Below are 23661 nucleotides of genomic sequence, written 5' to 3'. Positions count from 1 at the left end.
CTGTCGTTTTCATCATAATTTGATGCATCACGAATGAGTTGGTTGGGGTGGAGTGATGCCTGGGAGAAGTACTTGGTTGCAGTCTGGTTGAGATATGAAGGTATGTCTGGCATGTTTCCATCTTGGTGGAGGAGAGCATTCCTAACAAACCACGGGGCGTCGAAGATCATTCGGAGGCATTTATTTTGTAGTACCTGTAATCTTTTGATGTTGCTGGGGGAGGTGTGGCTCCATGCCGGCGATCCGTACGTTAATATGGGTCTGATGATTGTCTTGTATATTGTTAGTTTGTTTTCTGTACTGACTTTGCTTCTTCGGTTGAGTAGCGGATAGAGTTGAGCTATTGCTGAGTTGGCTTTGTTGCAGGCATGTGAGATGTGGGAGTTGAATCTGAGTCGGTTATCCAGTTTGATACCCAGGTATTTGACTTCTTTTTGCCATGGGATATCAGTGTTAAACATCGTGACTGCTCCGTGGTGGGTTGCTTTCCTTCTTGTGAATAGTATGGCAGTACTTTTGTCGGCGTTGACATCTATCCTCCATTTCTGAAACCATTCTTCAAGATTTGTTGCTGCATCTTGTAGTCGTTGTGTGGCTAAGTGTGGCCTGAGTGATCTGGTCAGTATTGCCATGTCGTCTGCATAGAAGTCCGTGGTAGTTGATACTGTGTTTGGTAGGTCTGAGATGAAAATGTTGAAGAGTAGCGGCGATAGGAGGGAGCCTTGCGGGACACCTGCTGTAATGCTTCTCATGGAGGATCTGAGGCCACGTAGCTTAACTTGAAATTTTCGGTCTTTCAGATAGGATTCTATGATTTTTGCTAGATTTAATGGGTATTTTGCAGCTAATAGTTTGTGGATGAGGCCTTTGTGCCATACTTTGTCAAAGGCTTTCGCCACATCCAGAAAGATTGCACCTGTGTGTTGTTTCCAGTTGTATCCAGTAGTTATGAATTCTATAATTCTGTGGACCTGTTGGGTTGTGCAGTGGCCTTTGCGAAATCCGAATTGTTCTTTTGGGATTAGGTCGATCTTGTCCGTTTCATTTTGTAGGCGGTTCAGAATTATCTTTTCCGCGATTTTTCCCAGATTTGATAGGAGGCTGATAGGTCTGTAGTTCTGGGGGAATTGAGGTGCTTTTCCGGGTTTGTGGATGAGGATTACATCTGCCTGTTTCCAGCGAGTGGGGAAGTAGTTGAGTCTGAGCATTGCGTTGATGATCGCCACTAGATGCATAACTGTTTTATGGGGGAGTGCTTTTATGGTTTGGTTTGAAATCTCGTCAGGACCTGGGGCCTTTCTGTTGTTGAGGCTCTTGATGATTTGATGTACCTCCTTTGGTGTAGCATAGCTTGTATTGTCTTGGCTGCTGGTTTGATGGAGTGCACAGCGGACATGCCTGTGTATTTTTTCAATGAAGTGCAAGTCTGCATGCGCATAGTTGGGGCTGAATTGCAGTTCCAGGGCATCCGCGAAGGCTTCTGCTTTCTCGTCGTCTCGGTAGGCCATGCCCCTTTCTCCCTGGATTGGCTGAATGTTGGGGCGGTCGGTGCGAAGGGCTTTCGTCATTTTCCACAATGAGTTGTCTTTGGTGTTTAAGGAGCTTAGCTTCTTCTCCCACAGCTGGTTTTTGTGATCTTTGATCGCATATCGAACAAGGTTTGTTGCCCTGTTTAGCTCTTGTCTATCCTGGGGGGATAGTGTTGTATGGTAACGGCGTCTGATCCTGTTTTTGCTGCGGATGAGCTTTAGAATCTCTTCTGGGAGCAGGTTGGCTTGAGCTGGAGTGGTAACGGTGGAAGCTGCTGCTAGGCCAGCTTGGATTGTGCTTTCCAGTGTTCTGATCGTTGTATCTATTTCTTTAGGTGAGGAGATGGTTGGAACGGGTCCTGTGAGGTTGCAGAGGATAGCGTTCAGCTTTTTGAAATTTGTGCAGGACTGCCTGGGGATGATTTCTGTTTCCCCGCCTAGGCTTAGTAGTACCGGATTGTGGTCGGAGCTTAGATCATTGACTACCTGTAACTGGAATTGGTGCGAGGTGTTCCTAAAAATGGCTATATCCAGCACATCAGGTCTTCCTAGCGGTCCGTAGTGTGTTGGTTCGGTGGGACCTGCTATGATGATGTTTCTTTTCATAGCGAACGTGTGTAGGCTCTTCCCATTGTTGTTGGAGTTCCTACTGTTCCATGCAGGATGTTTGGCATTTAGGTCTCCTGCCACAATTGTTGCTTCATTTGTGTCCAGGAGCTGGGAGAGATCCGAGGCTAGTAGTGGTTTGCCTGGAGGGTTGTAGACTGAATACAGCTTTAGGTTACCTGCATTGTTGGTGTTTATCTCAATTCCAGTTTCTTCCAGGTGTGTAGTCGTTGTCTTCTTGATCTCATTGTATCTTATGTCTTTTTTGACAAAGATAGCCGTTCCACCTCCTCTGGCATTGAGTCTGTCATTCCTTAGTAGTGCGTGGTTCCTTAGTTTGGGGTTGTCGCAGGGCCGAAGGTGCGTCTCGTTGATTAAGAGGATGTCTATTCTATGTCTTGCTGTAAATTCTTGTAGTTCCAAGAGTTTGTTGTTTAGGCCGTTGGCATTCCAAAATGCGATCTGTATGAAGTTGTTCGAGCCAGGTGTATTATTCATTGCTTATCATTGTGAAGATGACTTGAGTGTTTTTTAAGAACATGTTCGTATCACTCTGATTGGGGTTGGTCTTGCTAAAAGCCGTTAGCATCTCCCCTAGGGTGGCAGCAAGGATAGCAGCTGTGTTCTGACTTTTGGGCATAGATTCTGCTGATTTAGCCTTTGAAGTGACTGCTGCAGCATATGAGCTGTGTGATGTTCGCTGATTGATATCTTCTTCAAGGGGTGTTGCACGTTTTTGAGCTGGTGGAGTGCCTGATTTTCTGTTGCTTGCCAGGTTATCTGGGTGGAGAGTGCAGCCTCTATAGTTGGCTGGGTGTGGGCCGCCGCAGTTTGCACATGTGGCTGGAGTTGTGCGTGGTTTGGAGCATGTGTGAGTAGGGTGACTGTGCCCGCACTTCACACATTTGTATTCTGCTCTGCACAGTTTCTGTGCATGCCCATATCTCTGGCAGCGATGGCATTGTCCTGCTGTTGTTTTCTTTCTGAGTGGTTCTGTTTTAATCCTGAGATTGCAAACTGTTTTGAGATCGTAAATCCTTCTTTGTTCCTTATTAATTTCCACGAGAACCAGCGGCATGGGACGTTTGTCTGCCCAGTACATTCTTGATATTTTTATGGGCTCCAGTCCTTGAGATCTAAGGTCGACGGCTATTTCTTCGGACGTGATTTCTTCTACCAGTCCTCTAATGACAACTTTTAGGTTCTTTTCGCTTTTCAGTTCGAAAGTGTGGTATGGGGTCTTTAGTTCGTCCATCAACTTTGTTAGCCGACGGTAGTCTGATGTCCCTTCGGGCTGGATACGGACTCCTTCGTCGGAGTTTTTTGCTGTTTTGAATTTAATCTCGGAGTTTCTCATGGCCTCCGAAATTCTCGACCATTGTTTTTTGTCTCTTAAGATTACCGGCGGGACTCGTTCTTTGATCTGTGCCACTGTGTCCATTGGCTGGTGTTCCAGTTCTTCGGGTGGTGTCTCTTTTCGTCGCTTTTTTCTGCTCACCGTTTGGTAGTCGTCTGGTTCTTCCGGAGTCTGAGTATCTGTGGCTGGGTTGTTGTCTCTTGTTTCATCCTGAGATGTGGTGGGGAGATTTTCTGAAGGTTGATAGTCCTCAGATTCGACTTCTGCGATTTGATGGATCTCTACTTTACCTGGCCATTTTGTATGTAGGAGGTTTCCTACATGTCGGAAAATTGCAAGTAGCTGCTTAAAGTCTAGTTCATCATAAGGAGTGCTCATGATGATTAAGACTAGTCTTTTACCTTTACCTTACCTTACCTACTTACCTAAAATTTCTGATCACCTGTCTCAATCTTTATCTTTACCTTACCTTACCTTCACTAATCTAATCTAATCACTCTAATCACCGGATCACCTTTCATTCGCGAAAAAGGCTGCAAATTTCCGAATCAGAAGTGATACAAAGGTTGAAGTACTGAAGTCACATTTCCATATACAAGCAACAAAAAGGTGTCACATCTTATTACTACAATACTCTGGATTAGAGACAGATGTTGAAAGTATTTTTTTAAGTTGGTTATACTATAAATTAAAGATAAAGAATGAAACTAAGAACATAATTTCTTGGAATCTTTAATTTAGATTATAACCAAGTGAAGAAACTTTCATCATCTATCTCTACTTCTAATCCAGAGTATTTTAGTAATGAGGTGCGACGCTTGACTACTTGTATATGACTTCTACATTCTTGTTCTTCTTCCTCTATGCGTTTATCCCGTTTCCAATGCAGGGCCCGCATGTTACATTTTGATGCGACTTTTTGTTAGTACAACCCCCAATTGGCCTGTCGCCGAGCCTGCTGCTGAGGGGGGTGGGGGAATGTATTTTTGACTGTAGCAGCATGTGTTCACGGGGCTGGTTTGCCTGCTTGTGGGATGAAAACCCCCAGATAAACTGGGGGGGGGGGCCTGCTGTCCATGCCCAAGACCGGCTAACTTGGCTATGGCTGAGAAAGATTCTTAAGCTTCTAACGTCGTAGACGGGGAATCGAACCTAGGACACTCCTTCCCCAGGCATATGGTTACGAGGCGCATAGCCACTAGGCTAACTGCATGGACCTATATGACTTCTACATTACTCCAACCTTAGTATCACTTTTGGGTCTGGCTCCCACTCATGAGACTTCAATATAAAGGTCGAAACTGGTCTGGGTAGTGGCCCTTCCCTTCTTACTGTATAAATTCTGTATTGTATATATACAGTGGTGCCTTGGTTAACAACGGCCTCAGATAACGACGTACTTGGTTAACGACGAGTGGATGTAAGAAAAAAATCTCTTGGTTAACGACATAGGCTTTGGTTAACGCTCTCGATTACGTGAACCTCTATCTGATCTAAAAAACCGGAATTTTCCAATCGCACTCAGCCACGCGGCATAGCTGTGAAGCTCAGGTACGTTTGACCCATCATAGCCAGCTGTTTACATTTTCCGTTTATTGTTTCTTTTCTTGTGCTGTGCTTTATTTTAAAATTTGTGGTTATAAATGAGTTTTATGATGAAAAAACAATTAGTATTTAAGCATTTATTTTTTATGTGTTGGTTCATATAGATAATAAATCGGCCGGTGCGTGTCACTGTTCGTTCGCCATCAAAAGGCAAAATCAAATCTCATCTGTATAATAATCATTGTATCTATAAGCTGTTAATCAGTGTATGTTACGGTAAGTGCTGTATCTAATATCGTCACCTTACAAGCAAAATGCACTAAGTCAAAAATTGCAGGTTTCGAATTTAACTGTTAACTTTTATTTCAAAAAGTTTTTTTTTTGAACTTTTACTTTTATTTTCAGGTGACGATATGTTCTTGGTATCCCTTATCTTAGTTTTGTACAATTTGTAATAATGCCGTATTTTGCGTATTTTTTTTATAGAGTGAATTTTTTTACCATGTGACAAAATGGGTCCCAAAAAGAAAGCTAGTAAGGAAAAAAAAAAAAACAGAAAAATTTTCTCTATTGAACAGAAGAAAGAAATAATAGCAAAACATCATGAAGGTGTGAAAGTTATGCAGCTAGCTCGAATATATGAAACCAGTCATTCTACAATATCAACCATTTTGCCTAAGAAAGAAGAACTTATGGTAGCTAAGGTTGCTAAGGGAACTTCAAGGTGGAATGTCAGAGGGCTTCTTTTTGAGCAAATGGAAAATCTATTACTAATTTGGATCAAAGAAAGAGAAATGGCGAGCGATACTATATCTCAAAATGCAATCTGTCAGAAAGCCAAACAGACTTATCAAGATTTGAAAAAGAAGACTTTGGGATCAAGTTCTGAGGTAGATGATGATGATTTCAAAGGTAGCAGAGGTTGGTTTGACAACTTTAAAAAGAGAACAGGAATTCATAGTGTGGTCAGACACGGAGAGGCAGCTAGTGCTGACAAAGCAGCAGCAGATAAATTTGTCAATAGCTTTATAAGAATTATAGAAGAAGGAGAATACCTACCTCAACATCTTCAATTGTGATGAGACTGGTTTATTTTGGAAGAAAATGCCCAACAGGACATTTATCACAAAAGAAGAAAAAACACTTCCTCGGCATAAACCAATGAATGATAGGTTAACATTGCTTTTAGCAGCAAATGCAAGTGGAGACTGCAAGGTAAAACCAATGTTAATCTACCACTCAGAGAATCCCCGAGTATTCAAAAAGTTCAATGTCTCTAAATCCAATCTCGGTGTTTTGTGGAAGTCTAACTGCAAAGCCTCTGTGACAAGAATAGAATTTAGAGACTGGATTGGCAAAGTGTTTGGACCAACTGTCAAAGCCTATCTTGAGCAACACAATCTGCCTCTAAAAGCCATTTTAACCTTGGATAACGCACCTGGCCATCCAACGGGCATACAAGAAAAGCTACCAGAGGAATTAGATTTTATCAAGGTGATTTTTCTTCCTCCCAAGACTACATCTCTGATTCAACCTATGGATCAGCTGATAATTGCAAATTTTAAAAAACTTGACACAAGGGCACCTTTTTACCAGGTGCTTTGAAATGTGTGAGGCTACCAACATAACCCTAAGAAAATTTTGGAAGGAATAATTCAACATTGTCATAGTAATTAGGCTAATTGTAAAGGCTTGGCAAGAAGTAACAATGAAATGTCTCAAAGCAGCATGGAGGAAACTGTGTCCTTCCTTTGGTAATGAGAAACTTCAGATGAAGGACGCAAATTGGTAAAGGATATTGTGGCAACTGCTCATGATCTTTACTTAGAAGTAGAGGAAGACGATGTTGAAGAATTATTGGAGATGCATGACCGAGAACTGCCTACTTTTTCAAGCAGCAATGCGAAGAAAAGGAAATGAAAATTTCATCTGAAGATGAGGATGGAGAGAAAGAACAAATTAAGACTGCTGAAATCAAAAATGTTTTGTCAAAGTGGGAAGAAGTTCAGAATGTTGCTATGAAATGGAATCCAAACAAATCTGAGGTTATCAGAACTGCAAATCTATTTAATGAAAAGTCCATGCAGTTTTTCAGAAACATTTTAAAAAAGAGGCAGAAGCAAACAACCCTAGACATGTTTTTTACAGGTTCATTTGTCAAAAAACTCCGAAGCAAGCCCAATTGTCCTTCCGGTGAAGATTGATAATTAAAAACTGTTTTCATGAACAATTCATTTTATTAATGTTAATTTTTTTTTGAGTGGCTGGAGCATTATGCAATAAGAGAGTGCCGATCAATCTGAAAAGCAAAATCTATAGGACAGTAGTGAGGCCAGCTATGACGTATGCTATGGAAACTGTGGCCCTGAGGAAAAATAACATCAGCAGGATGGAAGTAGCAGAGATGAGAATGATTAGGTGGATGTGTGGTGTGACCAGAAAGGATCGTCTGAGAAATGACTATGTGAGGGGGAACAATGAAAGTTACGAACTTAGGAGTGAAGATACAGGAGGCAAGGTTGAGATGGTTTGGTCATGTGATGAGGAGGGAGGACGAATATGTGGGAAGAAGGGTCATGCAGATGGATGTGCAAGGAAGGAGGAAGTGTGGGCGGCCAAAGAAGAGATGGAGGAAGCTGGTAGAAGAGGACTTGAGGATGAAGAACTTGGATGTGGTGACAGCCCAAGACAGGAGGATGTGGAGGAGACTCATCATCAACAGTGACCCCACTTAAGTGGGAGAAGCTGCAGAAGAAGAAGAATGTTAATTTTTTTTTTTAGCAAATACAAATACTGTATAATAAATAAATGATATTTACCATATTTTTATGACATTTTAAATGAGTTTTATCTGCATTTTTAATATGTACTATGGTTGTAGGGAGGAGCCAGAACAAATTAATCGATTTTCAATTAAATCTTATGGGGAATCGCACCTTGGATAACAACAGTTTTGGTTAACGACGGTAATCCTGGAATGAATTACAGTTCGTTAACCAAGGCACCACTGTATTCTCTTCTTACTATACATGTCAGTAAGAATATGTGCATTGCATTAATACTAAGGCAACTAACATGAAATCATTAGCCTCTATATACAAGTAGTCCAGTTATGAAATTACTTCATGTACAAACTTTGTTTGCTTACACTTGGATAAAGGATGAAACCAATAATATAATTTCTTGGCATCTTTAATTTATAGCATAACCAAGTTGAAAAAACTTTCAACATTATTATTATGGGTATTTCCATGGAGTCGGTAGACTCATCGTGGGAGATCCAAACTATCAAAACATATCTATCATATCTCTTCTTGAATTCATTTACAGACGAAGAACTCACAACTGAGTCAGGCAATGCATTCCACTCATTCACCACCCTCTAGGCAAAAAATCTCGTTCTCACACCCTTCTTTAATTTCCAGGGATGACCTCTTGTTCTTCCATCACTATCACACAGTTGAAACATTTTCCTTGCATCAATCTTATAAAAACCTTTTAGTAATTTAAATGTTTCTATCATATCCCCCTCTTCTCCATCTATCAACCAACCTCTGCAATCCACAAGCTCTCAATCTATCAATGTAGGGAGCATTTTTTACATCGCTCACCAACTTAGTCAATCTCCTCTGAATCCTCTCCACAACCTCCTCATCTCCAAGGAATCCAAATGTGGAAGTATCAACGCCTTATAAAGGGGAATAATAACCTCTTTATCTCTGGATGTTAGTGTGTTCCTCAATAACCAAGTAATCCTATGTGCACTCTTGCACACCTTAGCAATGTGCCCTCTGAACTTCATCTCCCTATCCACCAACATCCCAAGTCTCGATAATCTCTTGTAGTACCATTTCATCAATGTAGTACACAGCTAGTAATCTTTTAATACCAAAATGCATAACTTTACACATCTCCACATTGAACTAACATCCATTACCTTTTGCCCATTTTGCCAGTTTATTTAAATCTTCCTGCTTGATCACATCAGCTTGATTTTTTATTGCGCTACCCAACTTTGCATCATCAGCAAACAACTGAATATCTCCCTTTAAGACATTCCCTATATCATTTATGTACAAATTAAACAACAATGGCCCAAGCACAGAGCCCTGAGGCACACCACTTATCCTGGACTCTGCTCCTCCATACACCACCTTTTAGTATCTCTCCCTGAGCCATTCTCCTATCCATATCACCAGTAAGTATCCATCCCCATCTGCTCCAATCTGCGCAACAGTATTCCATGGGTTATCCTGTCAAAAGCCTTAGCAAAATCCAGAAAGTACCACTGTGTAGCCATTTCCTTTGTCCAACTCAGATGTCATTCTATTATAAAAAGTTAATAAATTGCTAAGGCAGGATCGACCTTTAACAAAACCATGTTGGCCCCTATAGAGTACATATCCTGATCCACCCATTCTTGAATTTTGTCTTTAACCAATGTTTCTACTTTTCCACCACTCCCGAGATGGTGATTGGTCTGTAATTAACTACTGCAGTTTTAGAGCCACCTTTATGCAAAGGAACTACTTTGCCTTCCTTCCACTCCCTAGGGACCATACCAGAGTTCAAACTTAAGTTAAATAACCAAGTAAGAGGCGTTGACAATTCCTTTGCACATTCACGCAACACCCAAGCTGATATTCCATCTAAACCTACAGCAGTGTTTGCATTTAAATTTTGCAATATACTAAGTACTTCTGATTTCTTAACTTCAATTCTCACATAATTTTTGCTACAGAGATATCCTTACTTGAGTGATAGACTTTTGAAAAGTGATCACTCAGTAACTCTACTATTACATCTGAATTGGTCACCTCAATACCATCAGGTGACCAATTCCTAAGCCTGCACTCATTGCACTAATTTGCTGATGCATGAATTCAATATTATCCCCTGTACCCCTGGCCTATAGCAGCAACCAACTGTATATTTGGTTGCATTGGTCACTATTTCACACCAGACCACCTCAAATGAATTATCATTCACATGTCTATCATCTTGATATACTACTTTCTTACTTTCTTTGGCTGCAACTCATCAGCTATCATCAACAGTACTCCTCCCCATGTTCTATCTTCTCTATCCTCCCTGAAAATACTGTACCCATCATATTCAATTCCAGTAACCACATCTTCTGCTGACAGCCAAGTTTCACTAATGCCTACAACTTTTGGTGAGATTGCACTGACTAATGCCAAAAATTCTTCCCTCGTATTTTGAATGCTTCTTGCATTAGTATACAAAAATTGCATATTCCCTTTAGTTCTTATACCAGCTTTTGAACTGATATACATGTCGCTAATTTCAGTAGTCCCATGCCGATTTTTATCCACCCTATTCTGCAATTTATTCCGCGAATAAGGATCAACAAATATACAATCACTGCTTTAGTTTCTCCCACTAACACTCAACCTTTTCAATTTTAGTTTCCTTGCCCAATTACTTGAACTTATTCAGAAAACAGTAACTTCTTCAATCGCTTATGACCTTGCATGTTCAGATGCAACCCATCTCTTGCATACAGCTGTCTCTTGCCTTCAAACACACTCCAGACATCAACAAATTTCAGACCTCTTTTTTTTTTGCACATTCTTGCAATTATATCATTCATTATCATCGCTCGTCTACTTAACTCATAATTGTCAAAATGAGGCAGTACACACACTATCCTCCCTTTAATACTTTTCTTCTTCACGATATCTAACAATCTTCTTAAATCTTTTGCTATCCGATTTATACTACCACTCAGGTCACTTGTACCTACTATCATCTTTTCTGCATCATGCCCTCTCTTTATTGCTAAAGCTACTCTCTCTATTGTTCCACCAGCCAAGCATCCTCAGGCATACGGCTCTCCATACCCTTAATCATAGAATCACCATATATTGTACCACTCATAACTTAATTCAAGTTCAAACAAGCGTCACCCATGGCCTCATTTTCTACGCTATTCAACATGACTCTCTCCCAGTTTCATTACTCAACGCTGTTTTACTTACTCCCTCACTCTAACGACATTTCGTTTCTTCTAGACCTCTTGTGTGCTTTCATTCTGTTGACTCCCAATCACTCCCATACTATCACTTCATCAATCACCAAATACACTCCCATACTTAATCCTGTTCTAGTTACTTCAGATGAAGTAATCTCCATAGTCCTAATTTCCCTATTCAACACATTTAACTCAGTTTTTACTGAGCACCTCCAATTCCTCTTACAGAAGATGAAGGTCACTTTTCATTTTCATGAACTCCTGCTGAAGTTCTTTCGCTATGGTCCCGACGTCTGCTTCCATTCCTAATCACTCCAGCCTATCCTGACACTTCTCACATACGTCGACGTTTTCATTCTTCTCATTTAGCCAAACAGCACAGATCCTTCACATTTTTTTGCACATACATAAAGCAGTTTCCGCAACACATCCATTGCGAAAAATTCAACACAGAGCCAGACTTTTGTATAGAAGTCCTCTGAGCCACTGACATACGTCTTTTTTTAGATGCAGAAGTAGTGAAACAAACAGCAACAAAAACACAATATATATACAACAGAATTGCAAACAATAACACCACTGAAGGACACTTGTATCCAACCGAAGCACAACTGCAGCACAATTTCAGACAAAAAGCCACACTATACTTTCAACACTTTCTTTTAGCACACTATACCGCCTGACAGAGTGATGTATAATTGAAATGGATTGCTTTTGGAGGCTGTGAGTGCAGGTGGTGAGAATGAATACAACAAAAAGATATGATAGCTGTGTGAGTGATATGTGTCCTTCCTGACTCCCTAGAGATCTCTCTTAATAATATGTAATGCAACTTCCAAGATATTGCATTCTCAAGAAAAATGACACAAATGGCTCTTTTTCCCTGAAAAGTTAATGACTTATCCATACAAGACTAAGGATCAGGGGAAGGATGCAGGGATGCTTTCAGTAGTTTACTGAATAGAAACTAAAATAAACATTAAAGTAAAATCATCATTACAAGGATAAGAATGATTACTAAACTAAGTGACTCTAGTTAATGAATACTACCTTATCCAAATATCTTCTGCGTTTTGTAGATCTCAGCTATTAAGCCATTAAAATTCTATTGTATAGGTGGAATACCATACCAATGACTATATAGCTTAATTTAAACTGTAAATTTGTTGATGCAGCTAACTCGCGCTGCAGAAAACACCATTATAACAAATTCACTCAACAGCCAATTACTGAAAAGTCTCAAATGAAGGACTATAGATGCAATGCCATTCTAAAAGAAATTCATTAGAGAAAACTATCCACTATAAATAACAAACTATTTCTTCATTTCTATGAGTTCTCTATTATGAACACTCACTGTATTAAAAGCAAGTATATTAAAAGTCTTGTCTAGGACAAATTATCTTTAACAACTTTGCAACAATCCTTTTTTTAATGAAGATGCCATTTATGAATTTAAGATTAATTTAAAAAACAAGAAAAACAATCTACAGAATTATCAAAAATATGAAACTTCCAGCACAAAATTTGAAATATTTAATACATTAGTTTAACATGATCTTTAAAAAAAAAAAATCTTATAAGCTAAAAGTAATTACTTACTGTTATTTTGTAATCGTAACTCAAGGTCCTGAATATGTTCATAATTATTTTCCACATCACTGAACCCCGAGTCTCTCACACTCGCATAACCACCATCAGCTTCAGGTGAGGTAGGTAAGACTAGATTGTCCAGCTGGTCAACACCACTATCTATCATTCGAGAGTCAATATCTTTACTAGGTGTAATTGCATACCCAAGGGCTTCTTTCACTTGACTAATTCGCTAGATATTAAAAAGTTTAGGATGCTACGTTTTTAATATATTCAAAATTATTATATCAAATTATGGATTATAATTAATTATAACAATTATACAATAAGGAATTATAAACTCTTGGCAAAGTAAGCACTGTTACAGCAAACTTGTTCATTATAACAAACGGTCAAAAAATCCTGGCCAAAAGTTATTTTAAAAGAATTTTACTACAGCAAAGTATTCCTTTGGAACCCACTGTTCACTAGAATGAAATATGACCACATGTAATAATATCTATAGCTTCAGAGGCCATTATTCACTAAAATTACAAAAGTAGGACTTCTAGATTACATACTGTATAAAAATAAATGAAATAAAAAATTAGCTCAATGACAGAACTAATGTCCTATGTGTTTGCAACCTTAACAGCCAATGTTTCAGTTATGATAGCTGTATGATATCAGAAACATTATCGGAAATCAGTTTTCCAGTAGATAAACATTTTGGAAGTTTTTTTTCCCCCACTTGGTTAGACTATAATAAATTAAGTTTAATAATTTATCCAAGTGTATGCAAACAAAGTTTGCGTCTGAAGTATCTTCAGGACTGAGGCAACTCGTGGTAAAGGTGGAGGAGACCTCTTCCCTTAATGCATAGCATTATACATGTCCACAAGGAGATGTGCTTTGCATTATGGGAGATACTAAGACAAGGAGTGATGAGAGCTTGGTCCACCTTTACCACGAGTTGCATTAGTCCTGAAGATACTTCAGATGCAAACTTTGTTTGCTTACACTTGGATAAAGAATTAAACTAAATTTATTATTGTAGATAAACATTTTTTTAGCTACATAAATACAAATGGAATTTGTTTAGTTAAAAAAAATATGTAATTCCCTTTAATATAAAATACTTTGTTACATGTATCAATCTGAACTTAATTTTTACTTAAGTTCAGATCGATTTTATTTTTACTTAATTATGTATTAAAAATTAAATTAAAACAATTAATTAGTACTCAGTGATGAGTAATAATTTAACTGTTATTAAATAGTGATGCATCAATAACAATTTATCTATCAGACCATAAAGAATTTTTTATTCTATATGAAGTATACCTTTTGCAATAACTGGATATGTTCTTCTAAACTATTAATGTGATCTTTTGTGGCTACCAAAATATCACCTAAAGGTTCACGAGGATGGACACCATTTTCAAAGCGAATATACATCCCACGCCAAAATCTATAAAAGCAAAGAAGCTATTAACAAAATATAAAGTAATGTTTGAATGTAGGTTGAAAAGTAATGCCTATTTTTGAATAAAAGCAGAAATAATTAAATAAATTGACTCTTTAATTACATATCAACCTTGATTGTGATATATTTTCAAATGTTAAATCTCAACATCAAAAATATTTAAGGAAAACAACAAAAGAGTAAATCTATGACCATGACTTTGAACCAGTCTTTTGTTATTTTTTCTCTTTTCTCCTCATCAATGTTGAAGTGATGTCTATGTCCATACAAATAAGTTATTTGGAGATAAGGTTGGTTTACAGTTTGCTTTATTTGGATTTATGGCCAAAGCACCTCAAGCTATCAGGTTTCAACCCTACTAACTCCATATTACAGGAGCTAAGACCAGACTATTCAGATGTGGTATGATTATCCAACCCATGCCCATACATGGCAATGATGTACTACATCACTGTTTTGCAATTTGCAGAGAAAATAGAAGATATTTAAGGGGGAAAAAAGGACATTTCATGGACTGGTGAACAATATGGAATCTGGCATAATCATAATGGAATATGAAGTTGTCTGATGATTTCAGGTTAGGTCTTTATCTATCGAGGATTTTTGTTTTATTATTATTGATAGCCACTGTTGGATTTATAAAAAAAAAAAAAACTGTCAATACAATGCCTTTACTATTCAAAACATGGGAGATGGTAATGGCAGGTATGACTCTAATCAAAAGCTTCGCATTTTTTTAGAAGGAAATGACTTACAACTTCTATTCATCTCTCATAATAAAAAATTCTTAGTCTTCTTGCAGAGACTCAAGTCTCATTACCAGTAATGACACCTTAAATGAGGAGGCTTTTCAGCAGATCTGTAAAAGAAACAAGCAAACTTCAGCTCTCAAATCTTTCATTTCTCATATAAATAGGCATGATATCTAATCACGATCAATTTTTCTACAGTTTTAGTCTCTTTACCATAACTGTGTGATGGCCAGAGACATTCTTTAAGGTTTCAGCACTCTAAGTAGTACTCAAGCCTTAAAGAATGTTTCTGGCCATCACATGGTTTGATGAACCCATTTATCCACCATTCTCTGATTTTTCATCAGATGTTATGTCCTTTTAAACACTGTTTTTCAAACTGTGGGTTGTGAAATCATTTCAGTGGGTTGCAACCAGCATTTTTTAAAAAGAAATATAATAGAAAATATCAGAATGTACCTCACAGATTTTGTAGCTTTAACACATTGATGCTGGGTAGTGTCATATCCCATGTTTCCCTTCAAGAGGGAAACTAGCTTGAGAGTATATTATTTCCAATCCAGGTTGAGCTGCTGCATTTTTACAAAGTTTTAAATATTTATGGCAAGCTATTAATGCTTTGATTAAATTTTAATTGTAAAATTAGTACTATTATTTCAATGATAATGTATAGTCTCTGTGGGAGAAGGGTTGTTTATCATTATACAGAGTCTGGTCGTGGTCATTCCAGATCTCTCTCTCCAATTTACACTAATTTTCACTACATATCATACATAGACTCTAATTGTGCCCATACTATACCTAGTAGTATAATAAAATTACCTGTTCTTCTGGATATGTCCTTCTAAGCTATTAATGTGATCTTTTGCAGCTACTAAAATGTCACCTACCAAATGCTACCAAAATTGCATTTGCAATATGGTGTGAGTTATGAATGGGATATTTATCACCATACAGCAGCGGTTGAAATAAATATTTATTATTTTATTTATTATTATTATGCGACACTTCCAAGGAGTCCAAAGATTCATCAAGGGAGGGCACCTACTCTACAACTCTGTCTCCACCACTTAATCCACCAACTACAGCGAACTGCAACTCATCACCTACACCAACACGATCTGCTACCCACCACTACTAGTATTTTTTGTCTAAAAATTGTGTGTTCTCAGGGCCGATTTGTCTGCATGCGGGATGAAAAACCAGAGTTCCCCTAACCTCCGTATGAGATAACTCGCCATCAATTGAAAAAAACCAATTAAACATTCCTCTCATCAAGATGAGAATCAAACTTATGCCTTTTCCAATCAAAGAGCGCAATGTACCATCATTCTTCCAATTGTGCTATGCAGGTACTAATGATCTTTCTACAGGTCCAAAGAACAAATCCTCTGTGATCCTCAGACAATTATTCTGGAGTGGAACAAAATATTTTTTCTGTAAATATATTTCTATCCTACTGAAATAATTGATGTTTATACTCTAGAATATCTATCTTTGAGGATGGAGTGATCCCCACCCCCAACTCCTGTAAAACATTCTGGTTTTAGCAAAAAATTTTTCACTCTCAGAAAATAATACTGTATCTGAAAAGAAAAGAAAAAAAAATATTTGTTTTTAAATCCATGACAAAACATACACACTGCTTATATCTTCATCATCATCAAATTCCTGCCATGTACCCTCAAGGGGTGTACAGGATATGATAGTACTACATGAAAAATTTACATCATTACTAACTTCCTATCTACAATTTTCCTCCAAATCAGTCTGTTACTTGTCAAGACTCCAACATTAGCAGATCTTATATTTCTATCATCTAAGGCACTTTATACAGTATCAATCCACCTATATCTTGGTCTTCCTCTGGGTCGTTTTCCTGCCAACTTGGCAGAGAACACTTGTTTTGCTAATCTTTCCTCGCCAATTCTGTTTAAGTGACCATACTACCTGAGATTAGCTCTGCTGACAATGTCAAATTCTTTCCTAATATTCTCGTTTTTAATATGATATTGCCATTGATGTCATCTGTTCACGCCTCTAATCTTTCTCAGGACTCTCATATCTGCAGTCTCTAGTCTTTGGTCAAGTGTTTTACTTCTGACCGACCCAGCTCTCAGATCCATAAGTTAAAACTGGTTTGAACACTGTCTTGTATACAGCTAATTTAGTGTTCCGACTAATTTCTCTCTTATTCCATATGAATTTATTCAATTGACTTCCAACCATAACAGCTTTGTTGATTTTGTTGTCTATTTCCATATTTAATTTACCATCTTCACTAAAAATTGTGCCTAAGTAGTTGAAATGTTTTACTTCTTCCACAGGTTCTCCATTCACAACACAGTTGACATTTTCAAAGATTCTGCCTATTTTCATTGTCTTTGTCTTTTTATTGCTGACCTTCACACCATATCTATTACGGTTACATGTTAAAATTACACGAGACAAAATTATACTGCCAAAATTACACAAGGAAAAAATTACATATAAATAAAAATACCCTAAGAAAAAATCACACAAATTTGAATATTCACACCGAAGTTTTTTACTTTAGAGTTTTTAAATTTTTATGATGAATTTTATATTTATTTTCAGATAAGAGTTCCGTTAATTTTGTAATACTTTATAAGACCTAACTGTTGGCTTTAATTCGATTAAAATATTATTGGTATTTTTTTGTCAAATTAAACACAAACTTTCTTAATATTGCAAAAATTACTGTTATTTTAAAAAATAATAAAAAACAAACACTTAGTCATATAAGCTATACAACGTAAAAAATCCAATCGTCTATTAGAGTTGTAATTTTGTACAATATTTGAAATACGTGTTCTAGCGAAATGTACCTACAACATCCTGGGTTTCGTTCACCAGTTAAATGCTGCAAATAGTTTGTATGTTGTAAAGATAATTCTTTAACAATGTTTATCCAAAAATTTCCAAATAGTTGGATGGGAACACTGAAAAAGTGACCGAAGCCCATAGTGCCATCCTTCAATACAATTTGTAGTTCTAACTATACAAGTTGGCTGCAGAGTGTCTATGGTTCAAAGTAGAAATATTGAAGAGAGGTTGTCTATAAGTGCCATTCCTGAGCTGTTGACCTCGAATATATGTACATTCGAAGTAAAGGAGAACTTGCTTGATTTGTTCATTATATTCGTCTAAATTAGAGAACAGATCAGCAACTTCTAAAAATGTTTCTAACACTTCTTCTTCTAGTAAAAGTGCAAGTGATTGTAACATTTTAATGTCTACTGCAAATGATTGATTGGAGTCATATAGAGATTTTAGTCCACATTCATTTACTTTGCGTATAATAGATTGTGATAAGTGGAAAAAGCAGCCACCAATTTCGATCTTTTCAAACATGGTATACGGAAAGCATTCATTGCTGCTGTTTCAAAATCGGTCAAAATTTTTCGTGGTCGAGCTTGAGGAATTTTCTCCAGTAACTTGTTCAGCATCTTCATGTATATTTCTTCCTTTTTTTCCCTGGTAGAAGAGCCAGTAAACAAGGAAAAGTGACGGCTGAATCATATGGATATGGATACTGTATAACTGATAACATATTTCTGGAACCACTTTAAATGTACCATCTGCTAGCTAAAAATCATTAACTACAAGTTATCTAAATGAGTCTTGTGACCAATTAGTATTATACGTTCTGGATCTTCTGCCCTGGAATCATCAATAATCCATTTAGAGTACTTCTCTGGTATTTCAAAATTTTTGTTATCTGGATTTGACAGAACGTTTCCAATTGTTTTAGCTTTGGATCTATTTAATCACCTTGTCATGGAGCTATTTTTCGATAGGCACATTTTTAATCCGTTTGATACAGTCACTAAACTGTTAGCTATAATTGCACGAGCTGTTGCGCCTGGATTTGACATTTTTCTTTTCATTTGATTTGCAAGTTGATGAGCTTCAGATTCAAAAGTCCTATTAACATGACAGTGTTCTGAAGACTCACGGATAATCTTGTTGTCTCTGGTATGGAGCAGTGATCAATAATGTAAAGTTCTGAACTTTGCACAACACCAATGAATAGTTCTGATAGCAGTTTCACGGTGACGAACAAATTCAAATCCTTTCTAAATTATAATTTGATCACCTTTATTACTAACGCTATACTCAAAATCAGCCATGGATAAATTCAAAATTAATTTAAAAAAATTAATCACGAAATTTCATTGTTATTATGATTGCAGTAGAGCTCTCATAGTACCCATATATAAAAAGGGAAATAAAACTGCATGTGAGAATTACAGAGGTATATCCCTACTGAGTGTTCCTGGTAAGATATATGCAAGTATACTTGAGAAACGGTTGAGAAGAATTGCGGATGAAAAGCTTGGTGAAGAACAAGCTGGATTCAGGTGAAATAGAGGCTGTCAGGATCAGATCTTCACTTTGCGACAAATAGTGGAGAAATCATGGGAATATAACAAAGATCTGTATTTAAGTTTTGTCGATTTGGAAAAGGCATATGACAAGGTGCCAAGAGAGAAGCTATTCAATACGCTACAGTTATATGGTGTCAATGGGGCATTATATCAAGCAATACTTAGTCTTTATTTGAGTTGTAAGTCAGCAGTTAGAATTGAAGGAAATACAGGAAGTTGATTTAATGTTAAATCTGGTGTGAGACAAGGATGTACATTATCCCCTCTGTTATTCATTATCTATATGGATCATATTATGAAGGAAAGTGGTATTAAACATGATATCAAAATTGGAGATGTTAATGTCAGCTCTTTGCTGTATGCGGATGATGTTATACTTCTAAATAAATCTGCTACAGGTCTGCAAGATTCTCTGACTAAATTGAATAACTGTTGTAATAGATCGTGTCAGGACAAAATTACACAGGAAAAATTACACATGATAAAATTGTGCTGTAAAAATTACATGAGGAAGAAAATTACACATAGATAAAAATAGACTAAGAAAAAAAATTAAAAGGAAAAAATACACAAATGAGAAATTACACATAAAATAAAATTTATCAAAAATTGTACAAAATTTATAACCAGCAAGGGGTAAATCACTAGTGCAGATTTGGTCAAGGGGATTAGGGAGGTGGTTTAGCTGATAACTTAAAATGATGTAGTGACTAGCTACCCTAATTAGTACTTACCTCTGATTTACAAGGAATAATTTCCTAAGGTAAAACCAGTCAACAATTGTTAATCATCATAAACTGCTCAAGAATTTCTAAGAATTGTTTGGGTGAAGGTATATAAGTAAATTTTTATCTTACATTCTTCAGTTCTAGTTTAGTGGCTCTTAATACAACTCGTGTATAACGTGCGAGTCTTTCAGTGCAGCCACTGAAAGACTTTTATACCACCATACTTCAGCATTTCTGGTTGAATATCATCTACTCCTGCTGCCTTTCCACATTTCAAGCCTTTGATGGCATTTTCTACTTCAAGTATGGATATGTATTCCTGACTGAATGCCTGGTCAGTGTTTTTTACCACTGTGCTGTCATCACTGCTTGTTCCATTTAGCAGTTTTTCAAAGTAATTACTCCATACTTCAAGGATATATATCTTTTTCTCCCATTTTCATCTCACCGTTATCATCTCTAATTCCTTTTATAGCACTCTTTCCTCCATTCTTAAGCTTCTTCAACAACCTCCAGAATATTTTGCCACCTTCTTGATATTTATTTTCTATATTCTTGCCAAAGTCCTCCCATGACTTTTGTTTAGCTAGTTTTACACACTGTTTAGCTTTTTTACATTTGTCTCTGTATTCTCTAAGAGCACAAGCTGACTTATTTGCCAGGAACTTTTGACATGCTTTCTTCTTTTCCTTCACTGCCTCTTTAACTTCCTGTGTCCACCATGGAGTTCTAATTTCTCTATCCTTGCAGACAACTTCACCACATGCCTCTCTAGCTGAATCAATTGGGTTTTCTTCAAGGCTTGCCACTGCATATCCAAGGTTTGGTTCCTGTTCTCAAACTCTTTCATTTGTCCTTCAATAATCTTTGTGTATTTTAGTCTACAGTTCACATCTGAGAGCTACTCAACTTTTATTCGCTTTAAAACTTTCTTACATGTCATTCTTTTCAATATGAAATTCAATTTTATCCTGTTCAAGACTAAATAGTGATCACTTCCAAATTCAAATCCTCTGTACACTCTGGTGTCCTGCACCAGGGAGAAAACATCACTATCAACAAGAACATAGTCAATGAGACTTTTCTTATTCACTGCCTCTTCTCTCCATGTGAATTTGTGCACATTTTTATGTTGGAACATGGTGTTAGTAATAACCAGTCCATGTCCTGAGCAGAAATCCAACAGGTATTTGCCATTATTATTAGCTTTGCTCCTTTCTCCAAATTTTACCAAAATATTTTTGTATGTCTACAATCATTTCCTACTCTGCTATTTAAATCCCCAACAAGGACTTTTCCTTTTTCATTGTGTCAGTAGCTTTCTCTAGAGCCTCAAAAATTCCTCCACTTCTTCCTTAGTAGAACCTTCTGTGGGACCACATAGGCACAAATAAGTCTCATTGTCCAGTTCCCCATTCTGATATTTGCCCAAATCACTCTACTTGACACTGCCTGCCATTCAAGACGACGAGCCTCGTATTTTGTGTTGAATACTATGGCTACTCCTTCTTTTCCTTGATTGTCATTGCCTGAATATAACATTTGTATTTATTGCTCAGAAAGATCTCACCAGTTTTTGTCTTTTTTGTTTCAGTCACTCCTATTATGTCGACCTGGTACTTATCTAATTCCTCCGCTAGCTCCATTTCTTTGCCATTCAGGCTTCTTATGTTGATAGTACCGATCTTTAACTCTGGCGATGTTGAGTTGGGGTGTGTTTTCAGATTTATATTGCTTATATCTTCCTTATATTTATAAGGAAGATATAAGCTTATAGAACTCAAGCAGGCTGTGCTGGAAAACAAAATGTTACAGAGCAGGTACAAGGCAGTTGGTGGTGATCAGACCCATGAAAATAGTATAAACTGCAGACCAAAAAGGTGACAAGCATGGTAAACAAAGAAAAGTGCAGTATGCGAGGAGATTTGCTGGTCAGGCAAATGTTAACTCAAGGGAATTTTTCCACTGCATGGCAAGTGTTAAATTGTGAATGAAGAATTTTATGATTATTAATACTTCATTCATGATTTAACATAAATTGCATATCCTGAGCTAATTTTACTCTAAGTAAATTCTAATTTAAATACTTACTGTTATTTTTTTTTTATCGAAATAATAATTGTAATTTTTTTTAATTATTTATTCTGTATAAATTCATTATATAATTTGTAAATGTATCCTAAGTGGACTGTAAGATGTGCATTTTATTTATTGTAAATGAAAGTGAAAGCAAATTTAAGAAATTCTGCTAATGAGATTTGATTGGTCACTGTCAAGTAAACGGAGTTAATTTTAGATAGCGCGTGCATGGAGCACGAGCTATGGTATTTGAAGGGGAGAAGGAGTTGATATGAGCTGAACTGGCTAGAACCAGATTTTGGCAGGAAGAATGAAGGTATTTTATTGGAAAATGAAAGTAAAATGGAGAAGCATTCAGGACAGCATGGAGTGAAGTAAAGGGGTGGCAGTAATGGGGATTTGGAAATGCCGTAAATAAATTAAGAAGGGACCGGGAAATTAATAGGCAATTAGGAATATTTCTACGGAATTCTAAAATTACGTCGAATTCCAATTGTTTTGAGGAAGAATAGTGCAAAGCTGAAATTAATGTGTAGAAGAAAATAAGGAATAAGTAGATTACCTGAAATGAGTGCGTCAAGACTTGTGAAGCTCTATGTTAAATATTTCAGTCATTATAGTGAAGATTTCTTTTGAATAGTGTTGCTTCAGAGTGATAGTTAACTACAGTTTTAAGTGTGCCTATAGTGAATCCAATGTGTAAAAGATGTAACCCAGTAAGAGCAATCCATTTTTTTTATATTTCAGCATGAAGATATAAGAGTTAGCTCCACCTAATATATCTTAACATTAATTGTGGCGTTCTACTAAAAATAGCCGAAGTATGGAGCTTTAAAGTGTTTTCCGCTTGAAGTGATAACTGCCTCATAATTAAATTAAGTGTTAGTTGACTAAGAGAGAATTAGAGAATTCTACTTTAAGAATAATTACTGTGAGATTCTGTAACATTGAACTGTGTGAACCATTTTTAATTATTCGGAAGATTGTAAAATTAGGCATCAGCTGGATGTCTGATGCCTAACATTTTATGTTTGTTATGAGTATTTGAACCAAGTTGATTTGCATTATCTTGTTTTCAAAGTCATACTTTATGTACATGTTATGTCACCCTGAATTAAATGTTTTGTTTTATTGATTCCAATTTGGTGTTTGCCTGATTCTCTTTCATTGCACCGTTCATAAATTTTATCAGACCTTGCGGAAGCCTTAAATGATAATATTAACCTCGGCCTGTAGAAAAGTGAGATTGCTGAAGTTAGTTGATGATTGATTCCACTATATTATATAGACTAATCTGAATATAGGGTGGTGCAGGATGATATAAATTTCTCTATATTTGGATTAGTAATCAACCAAAATTAATTAAGATAATAAAAAACAGATAACTTAAATAAGAACTATGTTCTAACAAGATGGTGGATTCAGAGCCAGGATGTACGATCCAACACAATCATCATCATCAAATTCCTGACATGTACCCTCAGGGGATTGTACAGCTTATGATAGCACTACATAAAAAACTTACATCACCACTAATTTTCTATCTACACTTTTCCTACAAATTAATCTGCTACTGTCAAGACTCCAACATTATCAGATT

General features: G+C 36.9%; 1 protein-coding gene across 6 annotated transcripts in view; it reads right to left on the bottom strand.

Moving 5' to 3' along the window:
• The window catches only part of Mtmr6 (Myotubularin related protein 6), a 401631-nt gene that overhangs the window by 106068 nt on the left and 271902 nt on the right, over positions 1-23661 (bottom strand). For all 6 annotated transcript variants that reach the window (XR_016548365.1, XR_016548364.1, XR_016548366.1 and 3 more), the window contains 2 exons: positions 13949-14075; positions 12635-12857 (listed from right to left, as the gene is read on the bottom strand). Coding sequence is in view for 3 of the 6 variants with exons in the window: in XM_090393272.1 (XP_090249398.1) it covers positions 12635-12857; positions 13949-14075 (350 nt within the window). In the remaining 3 variants the exon portion in view is untranslated. The remainder of the gene's footprint in view (positions 1-12634; positions 12858-13948; positions 14076-23661) is intronic.

Source organism: Typopeltis vanoorti, chromosome 5, assembly GCF_054136105.1.
Source record: "Typopeltis vanoorti isolate ZY-2024b chromosome 5, IOZ_Tvanoo_1.0, whole genome shotgun sequence".
In the NCBI taxonomy this organism is placed as follows: domain Eukaryota; kingdom Metazoa; phylum Arthropoda; class Arachnida; order Uropygi; family Thelyphonidae; genus Typopeltis; species Typopeltis vanoorti.
The sequence above is the reverse complement of the archived record's forward strand: the minus strand, read 5'-3'. Positions and strand labels throughout refer to the sequence as shown.